General features: G+C 40.2%; 1 protein-coding gene across 1 annotated transcript in view; it reads left to right on the top strand.

The window, feature by feature from the left end:
- Positions 1–16,768, top strand: part of PKD1L3 (polycystin 1 like 3, transient receptor potential channel interacting) — a 107,086-nt gene that overhangs the window by 39,295 nt on the left and 51,023 nt on the right. The window contains exons 7-15 of the mRNA XM_070761645.1: positions 119–348; positions 1,374–1,778; positions 3,528–3,623; positions 7,331–7,538; positions 8,728–8,848; positions 9,952–10,093; positions 11,285–11,485; positions 13,469–13,614; positions 14,958–15,152. Of these exons, the coding sequence (XP_070617746.1) occupies positions 119–348; positions 1,374–1,778; positions 3,528–3,623; positions 7,331–7,538; positions 8,728–8,848; positions 9,952–10,093; positions 11,285–11,485; positions 13,469–13,614; positions 14,958–15,152 (1,744 nt within the window). The remainder of the gene's footprint in view (positions 1–118; positions 349–1,373; positions 1,779–3,527; positions 3,624–7,330; positions 7,539–8,727; positions 8,849–9,951; positions 10,094–11,284; positions 11,486–13,468; positions 13,615–14,957; positions 15,153–16,768) is intronic.

Genomic DNA, 16,768 nt, shown 5'->3' with positions numbered 1-16,768 from the left:
GAGTTTGTCTATAGGTGTCAAGCAATAAAGATCTCCACTTGGAAGAATTACCAAGTGTTATATTTGGTTTGGGGCTTGACAGATCTGCCGATAATTTGTCCTCGTTTTGTGTTTACAGCCTGCATAGCAATGTGACTCATTGCTACACCACACCGGGCGAGTTCACTGTTTTTGTGGAGTGTACTACTAGTGAGTGGCACGTGACTGCTCAAAAACTCGTCACTGTTCAAGATAAAATGGACAAGCTCACCGTGACTGGGTGCTTCAGCAAATATGAAGTGGGGAACAGCTCTTATTGCAGGACCCTTTACGAGGAAACCTTGTGGATCCAAGTAGAACTTGATGGAGGTTAGTGCAGTCTCTCTACTCTCTTCCAGTAGCCATTCAAACCAGGGGTGGGTTCCTCCCAGTTCGGACCAGATCGCCTGGACCATTAGCGACCCACTAGTGACGTGAAGGTGGCATCGCAGATCCGGTTCTGTCTGTGCCAGTCCATGCACACCACCATCTTTTTTTCATACTTTTTGGTGATTTTTGGGGGGGGTGATTGGATAAGCACAGCTGTGTTTTGGGCTGAAACTATCTACTGAGTATGCACGAAAGTGAATTTTCAAAAAGGGACGTGCGTGATGCGAACCAGGGGTGAAGGTAAGTGGAATCCACCCCTGATTCAAACAGGACATCTTCCCTGCGCATAGGGTGGAGCTCTGCTAATCTGAACTATTCCTTAAACTATCCAAATCTTTTTCCATGGACAAAAATATCCTCCAAGAAAAAGTGTATAATTCAGAAATCAGGGCCAAATCTATCAATAGGGAAAATCGGACAGATTGTCTCCAGCAGTACATTGTGAAAGCAAGAGAATAAATTACTAGCTAGGTTTATTCATAAATCGGAAGGAGGAACAGGCATTTTGGGGGTTTGGCCACCGGCAACAACTTTTATTATTAAGATATTTTTAAAAATCTGGTGACAAATATAAAAGTCGGTTTGTGCATGTTTGTTTTTTGTATGTATCAGCTTTCTGCAGGGAAAAGAGGCAAATGGGTCCTTTTGCATGTGCATGTCCCAGGGGATGTGAACATGCACGAGATTTGCACGAAAATGGAGGATAGGCAGGCTGTGCATGGCCTTCCTGAGCTCCGTTTTTACTGGCAGAAGACTGCAGGAGGCCATAATGGAGCCTGGGAATTGGAGTGTCAATGAGTGCCATCACTCTGGCTATGTTGCAAGTTTGTCTTGAGCCAGCATGGCTATCGTCAGTCCATCCATCTAAGTGCATTTAATTAATTAAATAATAATAATAATAATAATAATAATAATAATAATTTGTTGTAACTCATACCATCCTTAGGCCATTTTTATTTTTTCAGGGACTGGAGTAACCTACACTGTATTAAGTAATAACAAGACTGTGATGGAGACCAGCACAAAAATAGGAACTATCCCTCATAATCTGACTTTGGATGGGGTCCTTCAACGGCTGATTGGCCCTGGCGTCCATTCCCTTGAAATAGTTGCTACCAGCAACACCACAGATTCAGAGCTCGTAGAAATCCTGACTGTTCATTTAGTGGAGGCGATTTCTGGGCTCCAAGCCATGTTAACCTCCGACTCCTTGGAATTAGGAGAAGACCTAGAAATCAAAGTCTCTGTACGTCGGGGCACCCCTGAAAAAGTGAGGTTTGAAGTGACGGGGATGAATGAAACATTTTCCCACCTGAAAGACTTTGTTGAAGGAAAGTCTGAAATTTATACAATCCCAGTGAATTCCGAAGGTATGGTAATGCGAAGATTCTAATTATCTATATCTAGCTTGTTTATATGCTATCTTTCCTCCAAGTACAGCTGAGTTCAGAAGACCATCTCTCGGCTGTGGCGAGGGGGGCGTTCGCACGGGTATGCGTGGTGCGCCAGTTGCGGCCCTATTTGGACAGGGAGTCACTTCTCACAGTCACTCATGCCTGTATCACCTTGAGGTTTGACTACTGCAATGCTCTCTATATGGTGCTGCCTTTGAAGTGTGTTCGGAGACTGCAAATTGTGCAAAATGCAGCTGCGCGAGCCATTGTGGGGCTTCCAAGGTCTGCCCACATTTCAACATCACTCCATGAGTTACATTGCTTGCCGATTGGTTTCCGGGCACAATTCAAAGTGTTGGTCATGACCTATAAAGCCCTACATGGCATAGGACTTCATTACCTACAGGACTGTCTTCTGCCTCATGCATCCCAGCAGCTGATTAGATCCCACAGAGTCGGCCTTTTCCAGGTCCCGTCGACCAGACAATGTCATCTGGCGGGATCTAGGGGAAGAGCCTTCTCTGTGGCGGTCCCAGCCCTTTAGAATAAACTCCGCCCCCTCCCTCCTGGTCTCCTGCAAAGCTCTGAAGATCTATCTTTACCAGTGGGTATGGGGGCTGTGAGTGCTACGATTGGCTCCGGCTGATGCTGTGAGTGATTGGATTGGATGAATGTGGTGATTGTGTAGGATAGATGGGGTTTTTAAGGATTTTTTAGCTTTATAATATTTTTTAAATTAGATTTCTAACACTGCATTGAATTTATTATGTTGTAAGCTGCCCTGAGTCGGTTGAGAAGGGCGGCATAGAAGTCTAATAAGTAAGTAAGTAAGTAAGTAAGTAAGTAAGTAAGTAAGTAAGTAAGTAAGTAAGTAAGTAAGTAAGTAAGTAAGTAAGTAAGTTAAGTAAGTATTAACCTAAGGAAGGCACGAAACGCAATACTCCCAATCTTTCTGTCTGAAAGTTAGATCTAGCAGTGAGGATATTTCATGAATGAAGGCTAAACTAGGTTTCTCCATTTCTAAACCCAAACCCATAAATAATGTACACAAAGATGGAATGGATTAAGTGAAGGTTAGGATTAAAAAAGGAAGCAAACACCAAAGTATTTAAATCAAAACATGAAAATCTCATTTTGTTGGGCATATCCAACTAATCAGCATTTCACCAGATTTACAGTATTTTCAGGCAAAAATAAGACTCCTGGCTTGGCATTGTTGGCTAACTGCCAAAACTCACACTTGGCAAATAGGACCTTACCAAATGTTAATGTTTTTGAGCTTTGTTAATGCTTCTCTTTTGTTTTGCTGATTGATGAATGATGTGATTGAACTGAAAAGAAGAAGCAGAAAGTATCAGGAATTCAGCAATGACAGGAGGAAAAAGGTGGTTTGCTGAGAATGGAGAGTAAAGGTTGCCCAAAATATCCATTCTTCTTGGTTGTCAAATCATCAGTATTGGGAATGAAGAGTTCATTCATACAAGTTCTTCCAAACCATATTAGAATCTCAAACTTTTGCTGTCAGATTAAACTTCTTATTCATCAGGCTTTCCTTGCCTGGCCATTGTCTCTGCCACCCATCCTCTCTAGTTTTCTGAAATGCCAAGACCTTCTACCCAGCCAAGCTCACCTATGATCATTCAAGATTTGTTTTTAATTGTGACTCTGTTTCGGTTTTTCTATTTCATATTGGGTTTCTTTGTTTTTGCCATGTGCTCTCCGCAGGTACTTTCCTGGTCAAAGCGTTTGTGATGAATGCCTTCTCGAACATGAGTGTTGATGTTGGAAATGTCACAGTGTCTAACAGTTCTCACGAAAAAGGTAATAAACAGGACCTTGGTTGTATGGTGCAGGAAATGAACTCACGAATGAAAGCAAAATACAGTGGTACCTCGTGATACGAACCCCTCATCATACGAACTTTTCGAGATACGAACCCAGGGTTCGGAATTTTTTTGCCTCTTCTTACAAACCTTTTTCACCTTACGAACCTGCCAAGCCACCACTGAGATGCCCCGCCTCCGTTGCAAGCCAAGCACAGGTTTTTGCGATCCTGGGATCCCCTGAGGCTCCCCTCCATGGGAAACCCCACCTCCTGACTTCCGCATTTTTGCAATGCTGTAGGGAAATCCCAGGAGGGGAATCCCAGGATCGCAAAAATGGGCGCTCTGCTGGGCAGAGTAGGGGGGACAAAAACAGGAAGAAAAGACTCATGGAGCTCAAGGGAGGAGAAAGGTGTGGGGGAGATGAGCAGAGTGGGGTGGGCAAAAACGGGAGGCAGGGACTCATGGAGCTCAAGGAAGGCTCTTTTCACCTTGCTTCGTTGGGACTCCCTCCCCCCACTCCGTTCCCCTCAGCTTTGTCTGGCCACCGCTTTTTTTTTAAAGCCTTAATTTTGGATTCTCCTAATGGGAAACATTGTTTCATCTTACGAATTTTTCACCTTATGAACTTCCTCCCGGAACCAATTAAGTTCGTAAGACGAGGTATTACTGTATATGTGTTCTAGGATAAGGTTGCAGGATCCAATCTGGGTCAGTCACTGCAACAAGAGGTTTAGTCTGAGTTTAACAAAGCAATGTGAACTTTCATGATCAACTTCAGTGGATTGATTGCTGTTATATATACTGTTCTGTGATCCCAAGACCAGTGATGAAAAAATGTTCAAGGCAAAAGAAGTCCAGATTTAGCAACGGTGGAACCAAAACTCTTCTAAATGAAACCTCTCTTCCTTTTTAACTTATGCCAAGCTAGTCTTTCTAGAAACCATTTATAGTCATGGTTCATATAGAGAGAAACATCCATGTTTTGCAGAGAGAAATTCAAGCCTATCTTGAATTGAAATGAAGTTTAAATCTTCTATTGTGTTTTTTGGCCTTAACAGATCCTGTGGCAAAGGAAGAACAACCCAGACTTGTGAGTACTGGAAAAATGTGGAGGAAAAGGAAGTGTATAAAATAGTGGAGAGAGGGAATTGATTGCTGAGAAATTTATCTTAGCAATGTTTCAATAATGATATTTGATGCTATTTCAATGATGCTATTTTAGACAAACTAATCATGCAGTAGACAGTATAATATTGCAAGTGTTAACTCTAACCCAGTGTTTCCCAATTTTGGCAAATTTAAGATGTGTGGACATTACCTCCCAGAATTCCCCAGCCAGCCTGCTGCCTGGGGAATTCTGGGAGTTAGTCTACAAGTCTTAAAATTGCCAAGTTTGGAAACTCCTGCAAAAACCTATTGAAATTATTTGTAGACATCTACATTTAAAAAAAAAAATGCAATGGATCCGAATCCTTCAGATGATTTAAATCAGATATGTAGTCCTGTATTCTCTACTGGTTTATTTAGAAAAAACGTAATCCAATTTATCCAAACGTATTCCTCTATGAGACACCGCCTTTTACCGCACGAATCTCAGCAGCCGATAAGGTCCCACAGAGTTGGCCTTCTCCAGGTCCCGTCGACTAAACAATGTCGTTTGGTGGGCCCCAGGGAAGAGCCTTCTCTGTGGCGGCCCCGGCCCTCTGGAATCAACTCCCCCCCAGAGATTAGAACTGCCCCCACCCTCCTTGTCTTTCGCAAATTACTTAACAAATTACTTAGATTCCAGTTGCCTCTTGAAAAAGCACCTTTGGGACCACTTGTTAGTCATTTAAAAACAGTTCAATCCCGGCTGCAAAAGAAATGTTATTATTTGTAAAGCTATGCTACTTACGTTATTTGGTTATGCCTGTTAAGTAAGGAAGTTTGGAAGCATCTATCTACTGCCACAGATAAAATACTTTGCAGAGATATGTTTATGCCTAATTTGTCCCATTTCTGTGCTTCAGGATCATAAGGGGAAAAATAGGATATACATTTCACCCAGCCGCCATGCCGGTGTCTTTGCAACAGTTATCTTGGGTTGGCCTGAGACTGACAGCAACAACTCACTCTATACTTGGTCTTGTGGTAAGTGCATGTCTCTCAGTGTGCTTCCCTATCTCAGGCAAGATACTTTTAATGTAGCCTTACAATCAGGGGTGGGTTCTAGCTTACCTTGCTGCCAGTTCGCTTCCTCTTATGCCTCAAGAACATGCACGTGCTTTTCGCATGTGTGCGCATGCGCAGTGCCAAAAAAATTTAATAATAATAATTTTAAAAAGCCAAAAACAAGATGGCGACCCCATGCACAATGCCAGAAACTCATCTTCTGTGCATGCTCAGAAGAAGAATATATATATATATATATATATATTTAAAAATTAATTTAGGTAGAAAAGTGGAGATCTGTAATGAGCTGAGCATGAAGCTCTGGGAAGTGGAACAGGAAGTAGAACTCTGGGAAGTATGATGCTTTACCGTTTTTGCAGGTAGAACGTTCCGAATCTTGAAAGGAGAAATGAAACAGCAACATCCAATAGGGACCAATCTTTTATTTGCTTACACTTAATGGACAGAAGTGTGCCAGACTAAAGCTATAAGTTTCTAAGCTGCTAGACACATCCGATGAGATTCTAGGGCAGTGATGGCAAACCATTTTTCCCTCAGGTGCCCATAACCATAATTCAATGCCTCCCATGTGCCCCACCCCCTGCGATATGCGTGTGACTTCCTCCAGGCTGCCCTGCCCCCTGTGCATGCGTATATGACCCCCCTCTCCCATTTCCCAACTTTCCCAAGCGTCAGAGTCCTTCCTGGAGCCTGGGGAGGGCAAAAACACCCTGCCCTGTCCCCTTGGAGGCCCTCCGGAGGCCAAAAATGCCCTCCAAGAGCGTCCCCACAAATCAAAAATCAGTTAGTTGGAGCTAAGCTAAGGCAACAGATATGGCTCCACATACTATTTGTGGGACATGTACCATAGGTTCGCCATCACGGTTCGCGGATATGATTACCTTGAACTTCTTCTTTCGTTCCATATCCAGCACTCTCTTAATCCTAGTCTCCTTTTGGGACAGCATTTTGTTGTCAAAAAAGTCTCCCTCTGCTTCTATAGGTGCACATTCCATCACAATTGTGTTTTTTTAAACACATACAAAATAATGACTTCAACTCTGAAATAACTCAAGATGCTCAGGGCCGGTGTGGATTCCCATTCCCACTGCTACCGGTGTGCTGCATGCGCAGCTTTGCTTCTCCTGCATGCGCAGCTTTGCTTCTCCTGCATGCGCATCCCAGTGTGTTTTTGTTTCTGCGCATGCGCAGGAAGCAAAATCTTGCGAGGGGATGCATAGGTGAGATTTTGCCGATTTTTTTGCTTCTGTGCATGTGCAGAAACAAAAAATCACCGAAATCTCACGCACGGGCGTGTCCCTCCATGACATTTTTGCTTCCTGCACATGCGCAGAAGCAAAAACATGCTGGGACGCATGCACGCACACACAGGAGAAATGAAGCTGCATACGTGGCACAACTTTCGCTAACGGTGCAGCGTCCTTATCTATACCGTTAGCAACCCAGTACTGCTCAGGGCCATAATGATTGTCCTGATTCTGGGGTAGGTGAGAAAGTGCAGGTAACTTGGCTGAAAAACTCCCTTTGCAGGGTTCTGCTGGCCTCAGTGGGAGGAATGTGTGCAGCAACAATCTATCGACACTGAACAAAGAGAGATCCGGATACCCCCCAGCTGCCTGCCTCCTCCCAGCTCTGCAGTGACAGTGAAGGTTGTGGTGAAAACCCCCGAGAGAGAGGAGAAGCAGGATGAACAATGTTTGTACGTCACAGCGAAACAAGATCTGAACCTGAGGATCAGGTGTGGCAACCTTGCATTCTTGTTCTTTAAGATGGATGGGGAGAAACCGCTTTAGAAAGTTAATCAGTTTGATGTTATTAAAAAAAAAGATCCACCTTTCTAGTCCCACAATTATTGTTGTGAATTCAGGCCCTGATATTCATGAATTATGATTTCTCCCTTTCACTTCACAAATCTCTCCAAGGATCATTATTTATTTGCTGATCTGTTGAACATGATCTAAATGTTATACTGAAAGATATGGCTGATGTGCCAATCTAGTATAGAGCATACCTTATTGTCCTATTATTATTGTTGTTGTTGTTGTTTTATTGTTATTGTTATTGTTGTTGTTGTTTTGTTGTTTTTATTTCATTTTACTACTTTACTTTACTACTTTATTTTATTTGATTATATTATATTATATTCTAGTTTATTATGTTATTGTTTTATTTATATCATATCATATTATATTATGTTATAGTGTATTGTATTGTATTATATTATATTATAGTTTATTATAACTTATTATAATTTATCATAGCTTATTATAATTTATCATAGCTTATTATATTTTATTATTTTATTTTATTATTCTTTTTATTTTATTTTTTACTTTATTTTATTCAATCAATTAATTTCAAATGCCTCTCAACTCAAGCAAGTATCTGGATGGCTTATTATTCAACACACCATAGTTATGAAAAATTATAGAGGAACAAGGTGTCTAAATCAATGTTTGAATTGAGTGTGGTTTTTGACTGTCAAATAATTATTGTAGCAGTGAGTTAAAATGCCTTTGTATTAAGGATGGTGTGAATCTCTCTCTGAACGGATGTTGCAATATTTATTGATTTATTTACTGAATTTTTATGCCATCCATCTCATTATCGAGTGACCCAGCATATTGATTAGCATTCTCTGATGCTATGTGTCCAGACTATTAACGCACAAGCTCCAATATTTTTTCTTGTATGTCTATTAAACCAAACCATATTTAGCTTGTGAACCACTAAAAGTTAGTTATATTGAAGAATTGAATTTCTATGCTTCTAAGAGAGATCAGTTATATGCTACCTCTGGGAAAACAGCAGAAAAAGAGATTGAAAACCTAGCTGTCATCTTGTGCCATTTTGGTAGGATCAGTTAATTTTCTCAGCAGGCACTTTTTTGTAGTTTACTAAATGCCATTTTCTTTGTCTCCTCCTAGCTGTGAGAAGAATTGCAATCCTGTGAATGTCAGTGAAGATGTTACGCTTAGAGTCTCAATGGGGGAAGATGCAGAATCTGTACTTTATAAGTGGTATTTAGACCACACCTTTGAAAGAAAGGTAAGACTATGATGACCACCTCAGAAACTCCATATGTTGCTATACACTCTTGAAAAAGAATCTTTTGTAGAGAATAACCTTCCTTTGAGAACAAACAATGTCCAAGAGATATGGACATATCGAATGACCAAAGAAGGTTTATAAGGAATTACACTGTATAACTTTTTCAAGGAGCAGATTCCAGTTCTTCACTTCTAGTAAATTCACAATGTGTGACCATGAGTTCAAAGATAGAACTAAATTCTACCTAGAATATAATTCTTTATTGGCCAAATGGGATTGGACACACAATGAATTAAGAACTAAGAACATAGAACTAAGCATAAATTTGATAACAGTGAAAGTGTTAATCAATGGAACAGCTTGCCTCCAGAAGTTGTGGGTGATCCACCACCGGAGGTTTTCAAGAAGAGTTTGGGGCATGGTATTGGACAAATGATGACAAGCCTATGGCACATGTGCCATAGGTGGCATGCAGAGCTATATCAGAGGGCACACAAGGCTTTGCCCACGCTCCAGCGTGCATGCATGCGATAGACAGCTGATTTTCAGCCTTGGTGAAGGCTGGTTCAACTCCTGGATGCTTCAGCAAAGCTTCTCTGAAACCCTGCAGTGCAAAAAATACCCAACAGGCAAACTGGAAGTATCGAAAAACGGACTTCCAGTTTGCCCGTTGTGCTGTTTTTCACACTCCGGTGGTTCAGGAAGCTTCTCTGAAGGCATTAAAGTGTTTATTGGTAAAAATATACTATTTAATTATTTCCTATTTTAAAAGTAATTAAGGATCATACTAAGGTACTAGAGAAGAAAGGACAATAAAAAAAAGGTTAAGTATTCAATAAATGGTGCATCAACTTACTACTGTGTACCCCTCCCCCCTTGAGGACAGCAGCCCATTACTGTACATGACCCAAACAAATGCTGCTTATGTTCTTTTCAAAAAATATTTAAGAAGGAAGAGTTTAATTTCACCATTTGTGGAGGAGATAGATAATCGTACCTAGTAGACTTCTCATGTTTGGAAGGGATGGTGGCCACTAAAAAAAATTGGATATTTTTTAATTCCTATTTTTCTTTTACTTTTCTTTGATTTCCTTCCTCAGTCTAAGCTGCTTCCTCCAGGATGCAACTTAAATGGTTTCCCACAAAGCTCGCTCACTTTTCTTCAGAACGATACTGAAGTTCTTCTCCTGAACAGCTCCTTCCTGCAATCACATGGTGAAGCCTTTCAAATCAAAGCAACAGGTAATGGCCACTAAAATTTGGATATTTTGTTTGAAGTAATTTATTGCCTGATTTAGTGGTTTTTTTTAAAAAATTGCAGTTTTTAGTGTTACGCTGATAATTATTAATTGTTATGTTAATGGCTTGATTTGGACATAGAAACATAGAAACATAGAAGTCTGATGGCAGAAAAAGACCTCATGGTCCATCTAGTCTGCCCTTATACTATTTTCTGTATTTTATCTTAGGATGGATATATGTTTATCCCAGGCATGTTTAAATTCAGTTACTGTGGATTTATCTACCACGTCTGCTGGAAGTTTGTTCCAAGAATCTACTACTCTTTCAGTAAAATAATATTTTCTCATGTTGCTTTTGATCTTTCCCCCAACTAACTTCAGATTGTGTCCCCTTGTTCTTGTGTTCACTTTCCTATTAAAAACACTTCCCTCCTGGACCTTATTTAACCTTTTAACATATTTAAATGTTTCGATCATGTCCCCCCTTTTTCTTCTGTCCTCCAGACTATACAGATTGAGTTCATTAAGTCTTTCCTGATATGTTTTATGCTTAAGAGCTTCCACCATTATTGTAGCCCGTCTTTGGACCCGTTCAATTTTGTCAATATCTTTTTGTAGGTGAGGTCTCCAGAACTGAACACAGTATTCCAAATGTGGTCTCACATGAATAGAGTACAGTAGAGTAGAGTAGAGCAGAGCAAAGCAGAGCAGAACAGAATAGAATTCTTTATTGCTCAAATGTGATTGGACGCACAAGGAATTTTTCTTTGGTGCATGTGCTCTCAGTGTACCTAAAAGAAAATATCCAATTCTTAACAAAAATTGATTTCTTTTCTGCTAACTTGGAGAATACTTTTTAAAAGTACTTTCAAGTCTCAAATTCCTTTTTCAAAAAGTTGACACCGACTTTTTTAGTAGATTTATGTTAACACCATAAACCCCGCAATTCAGCTAAAAACAGGCCATAGCATATTAAATCAATACATTTTCTATTCTGTCCTAACCAATAACACGCAAAAAAGATTGAAAAAGGAACTGCAGATGGAATAGCAACAGGAATAAAATAACCTGTTCTTTAGCAAAGAAACATGCAAAGTACCGTATTTGATTTTAAAAGATTTAGCGCCTATTCCTTATAACGCACTTCACGGTAAACCAATTTATGACCGCTTTTTGTTCCCAAAATGTCCAGCTGTGAGTGGGAACAAGTATGGAGAAGAAACCTACATTGTCAGCTCGGTGCCTCCTCCAGTAGCTCCAGAATGTTCCGTGTCTCCTCCTCAAGGATCCGTGCTCACCAGCTTCTCCATCTCCTGCCAGCCTTCTTGCCTACTGGGCCAATGCCCTCCAGCCCAGATGTCTTCATTCACATATTGCTTCTACCTGGAACCAAGTGAGAATCAGTGATTAGGTTGAGAATATAAGTGAGAATCAGTGATTGAGTTGATACCCTCGAGGTCCTTCTTTAACTAACAGATGGTAATGGAATGTAGCAGTGAAGGGCTACTCATCTTTGGCACTACCGGTGTGCCCTCTGAGGCCGTGGCAGGTGCGGGAGCATCTAGCGGGCATGCGTGCACCCATTAGCATGAGATTCAGATTCTGTGCATGCACAGCAAGCAAAATATTTTGTGAGGACATGTGTGTGTGAGATTTTGGTGATTTTTGTCAATATTTTTGCTTCTGCGCATGCGCCGAAAAAAATCACCAAAAATTTGTTTGTGCAAGTGTCCTCATGCAAGATTTCGATTGCTGTGCATGCACAGAAGTAAAATCTCATGCGGGGGAATGTGTGCACATTTGGGACATGCAGCTATGCACGCAGCTCCCATTTTTCCAACTGGAGCTGCACATCGGTTTGCGTGACCTGCAACTCATCACTGGATATAGTCTGGATTCCACAGAGGGAGGGGGGTGGATTCCAGAGGAACAAGAAACAGCAAAATTTAGATAATTTGTGTGGGAGGAAGAAAGTAAAGGCAGTTTCTCCCTCACAGTTCTCAGAGCATAGGTTTAATGATGCAAGTAGTCTGATTTAGTTTAGGAATATCTTGGTCTATAGGTGGGGAACAATAAAGGAAACTGCTTAGAACAGAAGTTGCCAGAACTTGGCAACTTTATGATTTGTGGACTTCAACTCCCAGAATTCTCCAGTCAGCTGTAGAATTCTGGGAGTTGAAGTCCACAAGTTTTAAAAGTCGCCATGTTTGAAGACTTCTGACTTAGAAGAACCTCAACATATATTTTTTTTGGTTTCTGGATCTTGACAAAGGCAGCACTAAGAGCTCTTCTACAACTACTGAATTATTTCTTTATCTCATATCCTGATGTTTTGGCCTGGGGTTGAGAATTCATGCTTTTGAAAGCCACAAGAACGTCACACTATTGCCTGTGGAATTCAAACATTTTCAACAGCCTAATATCTCATGGAGAATATTTTGATCATGCAATATTTTATCACTCTCTTGGGATATCTCATGATATCTCACCGTCACGAAAGCTTTCACAAATGCTTGCAAGTGAGATTGCACAATCTCACAAGAGTTCAGCCATATTTTCATGGTTGGGATTTGGTGTCCCCTCCTGGCTTAAAAGCATTATTGTTTAGTGCAATTGTGCAAATCAGCTTAGAAATTTGAAACATAATTAGAAATTTGAAACAAAATATCTTAGAACTATGTTGCCATTGGCAGGACCTTAGCATAGCTCATAAAATAATCTGCTATAATGTCCTTCCTATCAATGACTTTCTCAGCTTCAACCACAATACTTCAACCACAATACATGAGTACTTCAACCACAATGCATGAGTACTTTCTCAGCTTCAACCACAATACACAAGTACACAACAGATACAAACTCAAAGTGAACTGCTCCAAACTTGACTATAGAAAATACGACTTTAGCAACCAAGTGGTTAATTCCTGGAATTCACTACCTGACTCTGTGATTTCATCTCCTAACTCCCAAAACTTTAGCCTTAGACTGTCCACTGTTGACCTCTCCCGAATCCTAAGAGGTTAGTAAGGGGCGTGCATAAGCACACCAGTGTGCCTTCCATCCCTGTCCTAATGTGTCTATCTTATCAGTACCCATCTCATGTATATAAACAACGTTATATCTATGTATATTACCAATACGTACTTGACAAGACAAACAAACATAAATCCTGCAAAAGGCTCTAATTGGGAAGTGCTGTATGCTAACTGCTGTTTTCTTAGATGAATTAGTGACCTCTGTTTCCATTTAATGATCAAGCATTGAGACTAGCCAATAAATTATAATGTAAAGGCCATTTAAGAGCACATCCTCCTTTTTCATTTGGTGAGTCCAGTCTTCCACCTAAGTCCACTTCCTTCTTTCTTGTTCTTTTCAGATTCACTCCTTCACTGTGGCCAAGATCCAGCCCTACCCTTGGTCTACCTTCCTCTGGGAGAAGAAGACAATGACTTTATTCTACAGATTAAACTTTCCCTGACCAACAATTATGGCCATATTGTTTATTCAAATGCCACCGTCAGGGTGAGTGATGGTCTTGCTTAGCTTCCCAGCTTTTGGCTTCACGTCTATAGACTTTATCATCCAGGACAGAGAGAAATAAATGATCTGAACCAATTTTCTGGGTCTTCCCTCCCCTCACCATTGACACTTTCTTTTAACCTTCCTAATGCCTTCATGTTTACAAAATGAACCTTTTTTAAAAAAAAAAATAGCCATTCACCATTTAAACGTCAACGTTGTCAGTTCTTTTTCTTTTTGAATTGTAATTTTATTAAAAACTACAATTGCAATAATAAAAACAATACGAAGTAGAAAAATAAACAGAAAGTGCAGAAAAAAATGCAGAATGAAAAACAGAGAAGAAAGAAAAAAGAGAATGATAAAGAAAAATAATATGATAAAGAAAAAGATAGGATATAGGAAGAAAAGATCAGTTGCTGTGTTTGAAGAGGAGGTAATAAGTTAGTAAGTTTTACTAACTTCTTACCTCTTCTTCAAACACAGCAACTGATCTTTTCTTCCTATATCCGATCTTGTAACAAATCAGCATTAATTCTTCTACAGGCTCTGCTTTTAATTATCTCAGGAAATCAGCAATGCCTTCATGCCCAGAAAGTATATTGCATTACCTTGAGAAGCGTTCTTCAACAAAGATAGGAGGTTTATTTAATACAAGCAGTCCTTGTAACTGCCTCTTTTAACAACCATTCACAGTTACTGCCAGTTACTATCATGGTGTGATAACTAAATGAGGGATACCTATAAGACGTCATTGAATAAACTCACAATGGGTTTCATCTGCATACTGACTTAGATCAGAACCTCAGGAAGTACAGGTTAAACTTGAAAAAATAGAATATCATGCAAAAGTTCATTTATTTCAGTAATGCAACTTAAAAGGTGAAACTAATGTATGAAACTAATATATGCCCCCCCGGAAAGGGGCGGCATACAAGTCTAATAAATAATAATAATAATAATAATAATAATAATAATAATAATAATGAGAGTGACTCATTACATGCAAGGCAAGATAGTTCAAGCTGTGATTTGTCATGATTGTGATGATTGTGGGGTATAGCTCATGAAAATCCCAAATCCACCATCTCAGAAAATTACACTGCCAATCAGCTTAAATCTCTGTTGGGAGAACTGGTGCTCAGCTTATGGTTGGGGGTCACCACAACATGACAAATTGTATTAGGGGGTCACCACGGCATTAGAAAGGTTGAGAACCACTGCAATATGACATTCCTTAATAATTCTATACCTTGAGGAATATGCCTGGCTCGGAGTTTTGATTCTGTTGGGAACCCTGACAGACAACTTTGTCCCCCACCCCGCAAACCTTCTTGTTTTATCAGGTTCTACCTGAAGATATAAAGAGTGGGAACCAAACTTTCCAGGCCATGATTTTGGAAAAATCAAACAACATCCTAAAAGGAGAGAATAACAGCATGTCCCTCTTTCAGCTGTATAAGTCGGTTTCTTCTGTTCTGAACCTAGAAAAGGAAGAAGCCGCCTTTAATTCATCTCTGCAGACAGCTACGCGGAAAGAGGTTTGTCTTTTGAACTTCTCTCTCAAAACCATTTGCTCCAGTGTGCTTGAATTCGGAACCAATAGTTCAAAAAACAATATCGGTTCAGTTCAGCTATGGAAAGCAATTCCAGGGTCATAACGATTTGTTATTATATACTGGGAAGACCATGGAGTGAACTTCTTGTTAGTCGCGAAGTCATGTCCGACGCATCGCAACCCCATGAACCTTCCTGTCCTCTACCATCCCTTGGACCCCATTTAAGCTCAATGGAGTGAACTGAAATATCATATATACACCCAGCAGTTGTTGAGAAGTAGAAGAAAACAATAAGATGATTGTAAACAACTTTGTCACTACATATTTATTTATTTATTTATTTATTTATTTTATTTATTCAATTTTTATGCCACCCTTCTCCTTAGACTCAAGGCGGTTTACAACATGTTAGCAATAGCACTTTTTAACCGAGCCAGCATATTGCCCCCACAATCCGGGTCCTCATTTTACCCACCTTGGAAGGATGGAAGGCTGAGTCAACCTTGAACCGGTGATGAGATTTGAACCACTGACCTACAGATCTACAGTCAGCCAGCTTCAGTGGCCTGCAGTACAGCACTCTACCTGCTGCGCCACCCCGGCTCATCATATGATGGAACCTTTAACGTATTTACGCTATCCTTTAGAAACCTGGGGACCACAATCACACAAAAATTCATAGCAAGGGTGTGTGCTTGTGTTCTATTTTTATAGTTATAATGTACACTGAAGATGGCACTCAATTTCATTGTATGAAGCTGCAACAACAATAAACTAAACTAAGATGCAATGGAATGTCATGGACATGGTGACTGAGTGGCTAAGATGCTGAGCTTGTCGATCAGAAAATTTGGCAGTGTGTTGGTTCGAATCCCTAGCACTGCGTAATGGAGGGAGCTCCCGTTACTTGTCCCAGCTTCTGTCTACCTAACACATAGAAAAATAGGGACCACCTGGGAAGGTAATAGCGTTCTGTGCACCTTTGGTGTTTAGTCACGCCGGCCACATGGCCACAGAAACATCTTTGAAAAGTGCTGGCTCTTTAGCTTTGAAATGGAGATTAGCATTGCCCCCTAGAGTTGGGGAGAACTAGTATATATTTGTGAAGAGAACCTTTACCTTTAAGGTGCAATGACAATAAACTAAACTAAACTTTATTAAAATAACGCACAAAAACCATGACTTTGCTAAAGATCATTTTATATTAAGTACATTAAGGTAATGTATGTTAAGAAAAATGTAAACAAAAATGTGTCATTTTAGAGAGCATGTCTACATTGAGAAAACTATATTCAAAAAGGTAATATTCAGGGGGATGACAGTGAGAACAATTAATCAGTGGAATGTCTATAAAGATTCTCGGACATTTGGAATACCATGTTCACTTCTGAACACCTTACCTACAAAAAGACATTGATAAAACTGAACGGGTCCAAAGACGGGCTACAAAAATGGTGGGAGGTCTTAAGCATAAAACTTATCAGGAAAGACTTCATGAACTCAATCTGTGTAGTCTGGACTCTGGAGGACAGAAGGGAAATGGGGGACATGATTGAAACATTTAAATATGTTAAAGGGTTAAATAAGGTTCAGGGGAG

Source organism: Erythrolamprus reginae, chromosome 9, assembly GCF_031021105.1.
Source record: "Erythrolamprus reginae isolate rEryReg1 chromosome 9, rEryReg1.hap1, whole genome shotgun sequence".
In the NCBI taxonomy this organism is placed as follows: domain Eukaryota; kingdom Metazoa; phylum Chordata; class Lepidosauria; order Squamata; family Dipsadidae; genus Erythrolamprus; species Erythrolamprus reginae.
Note: the sequence above shows the minus strand (reverse complement) of the source record. Positions and strands in the feature narration are given on the sequence as shown.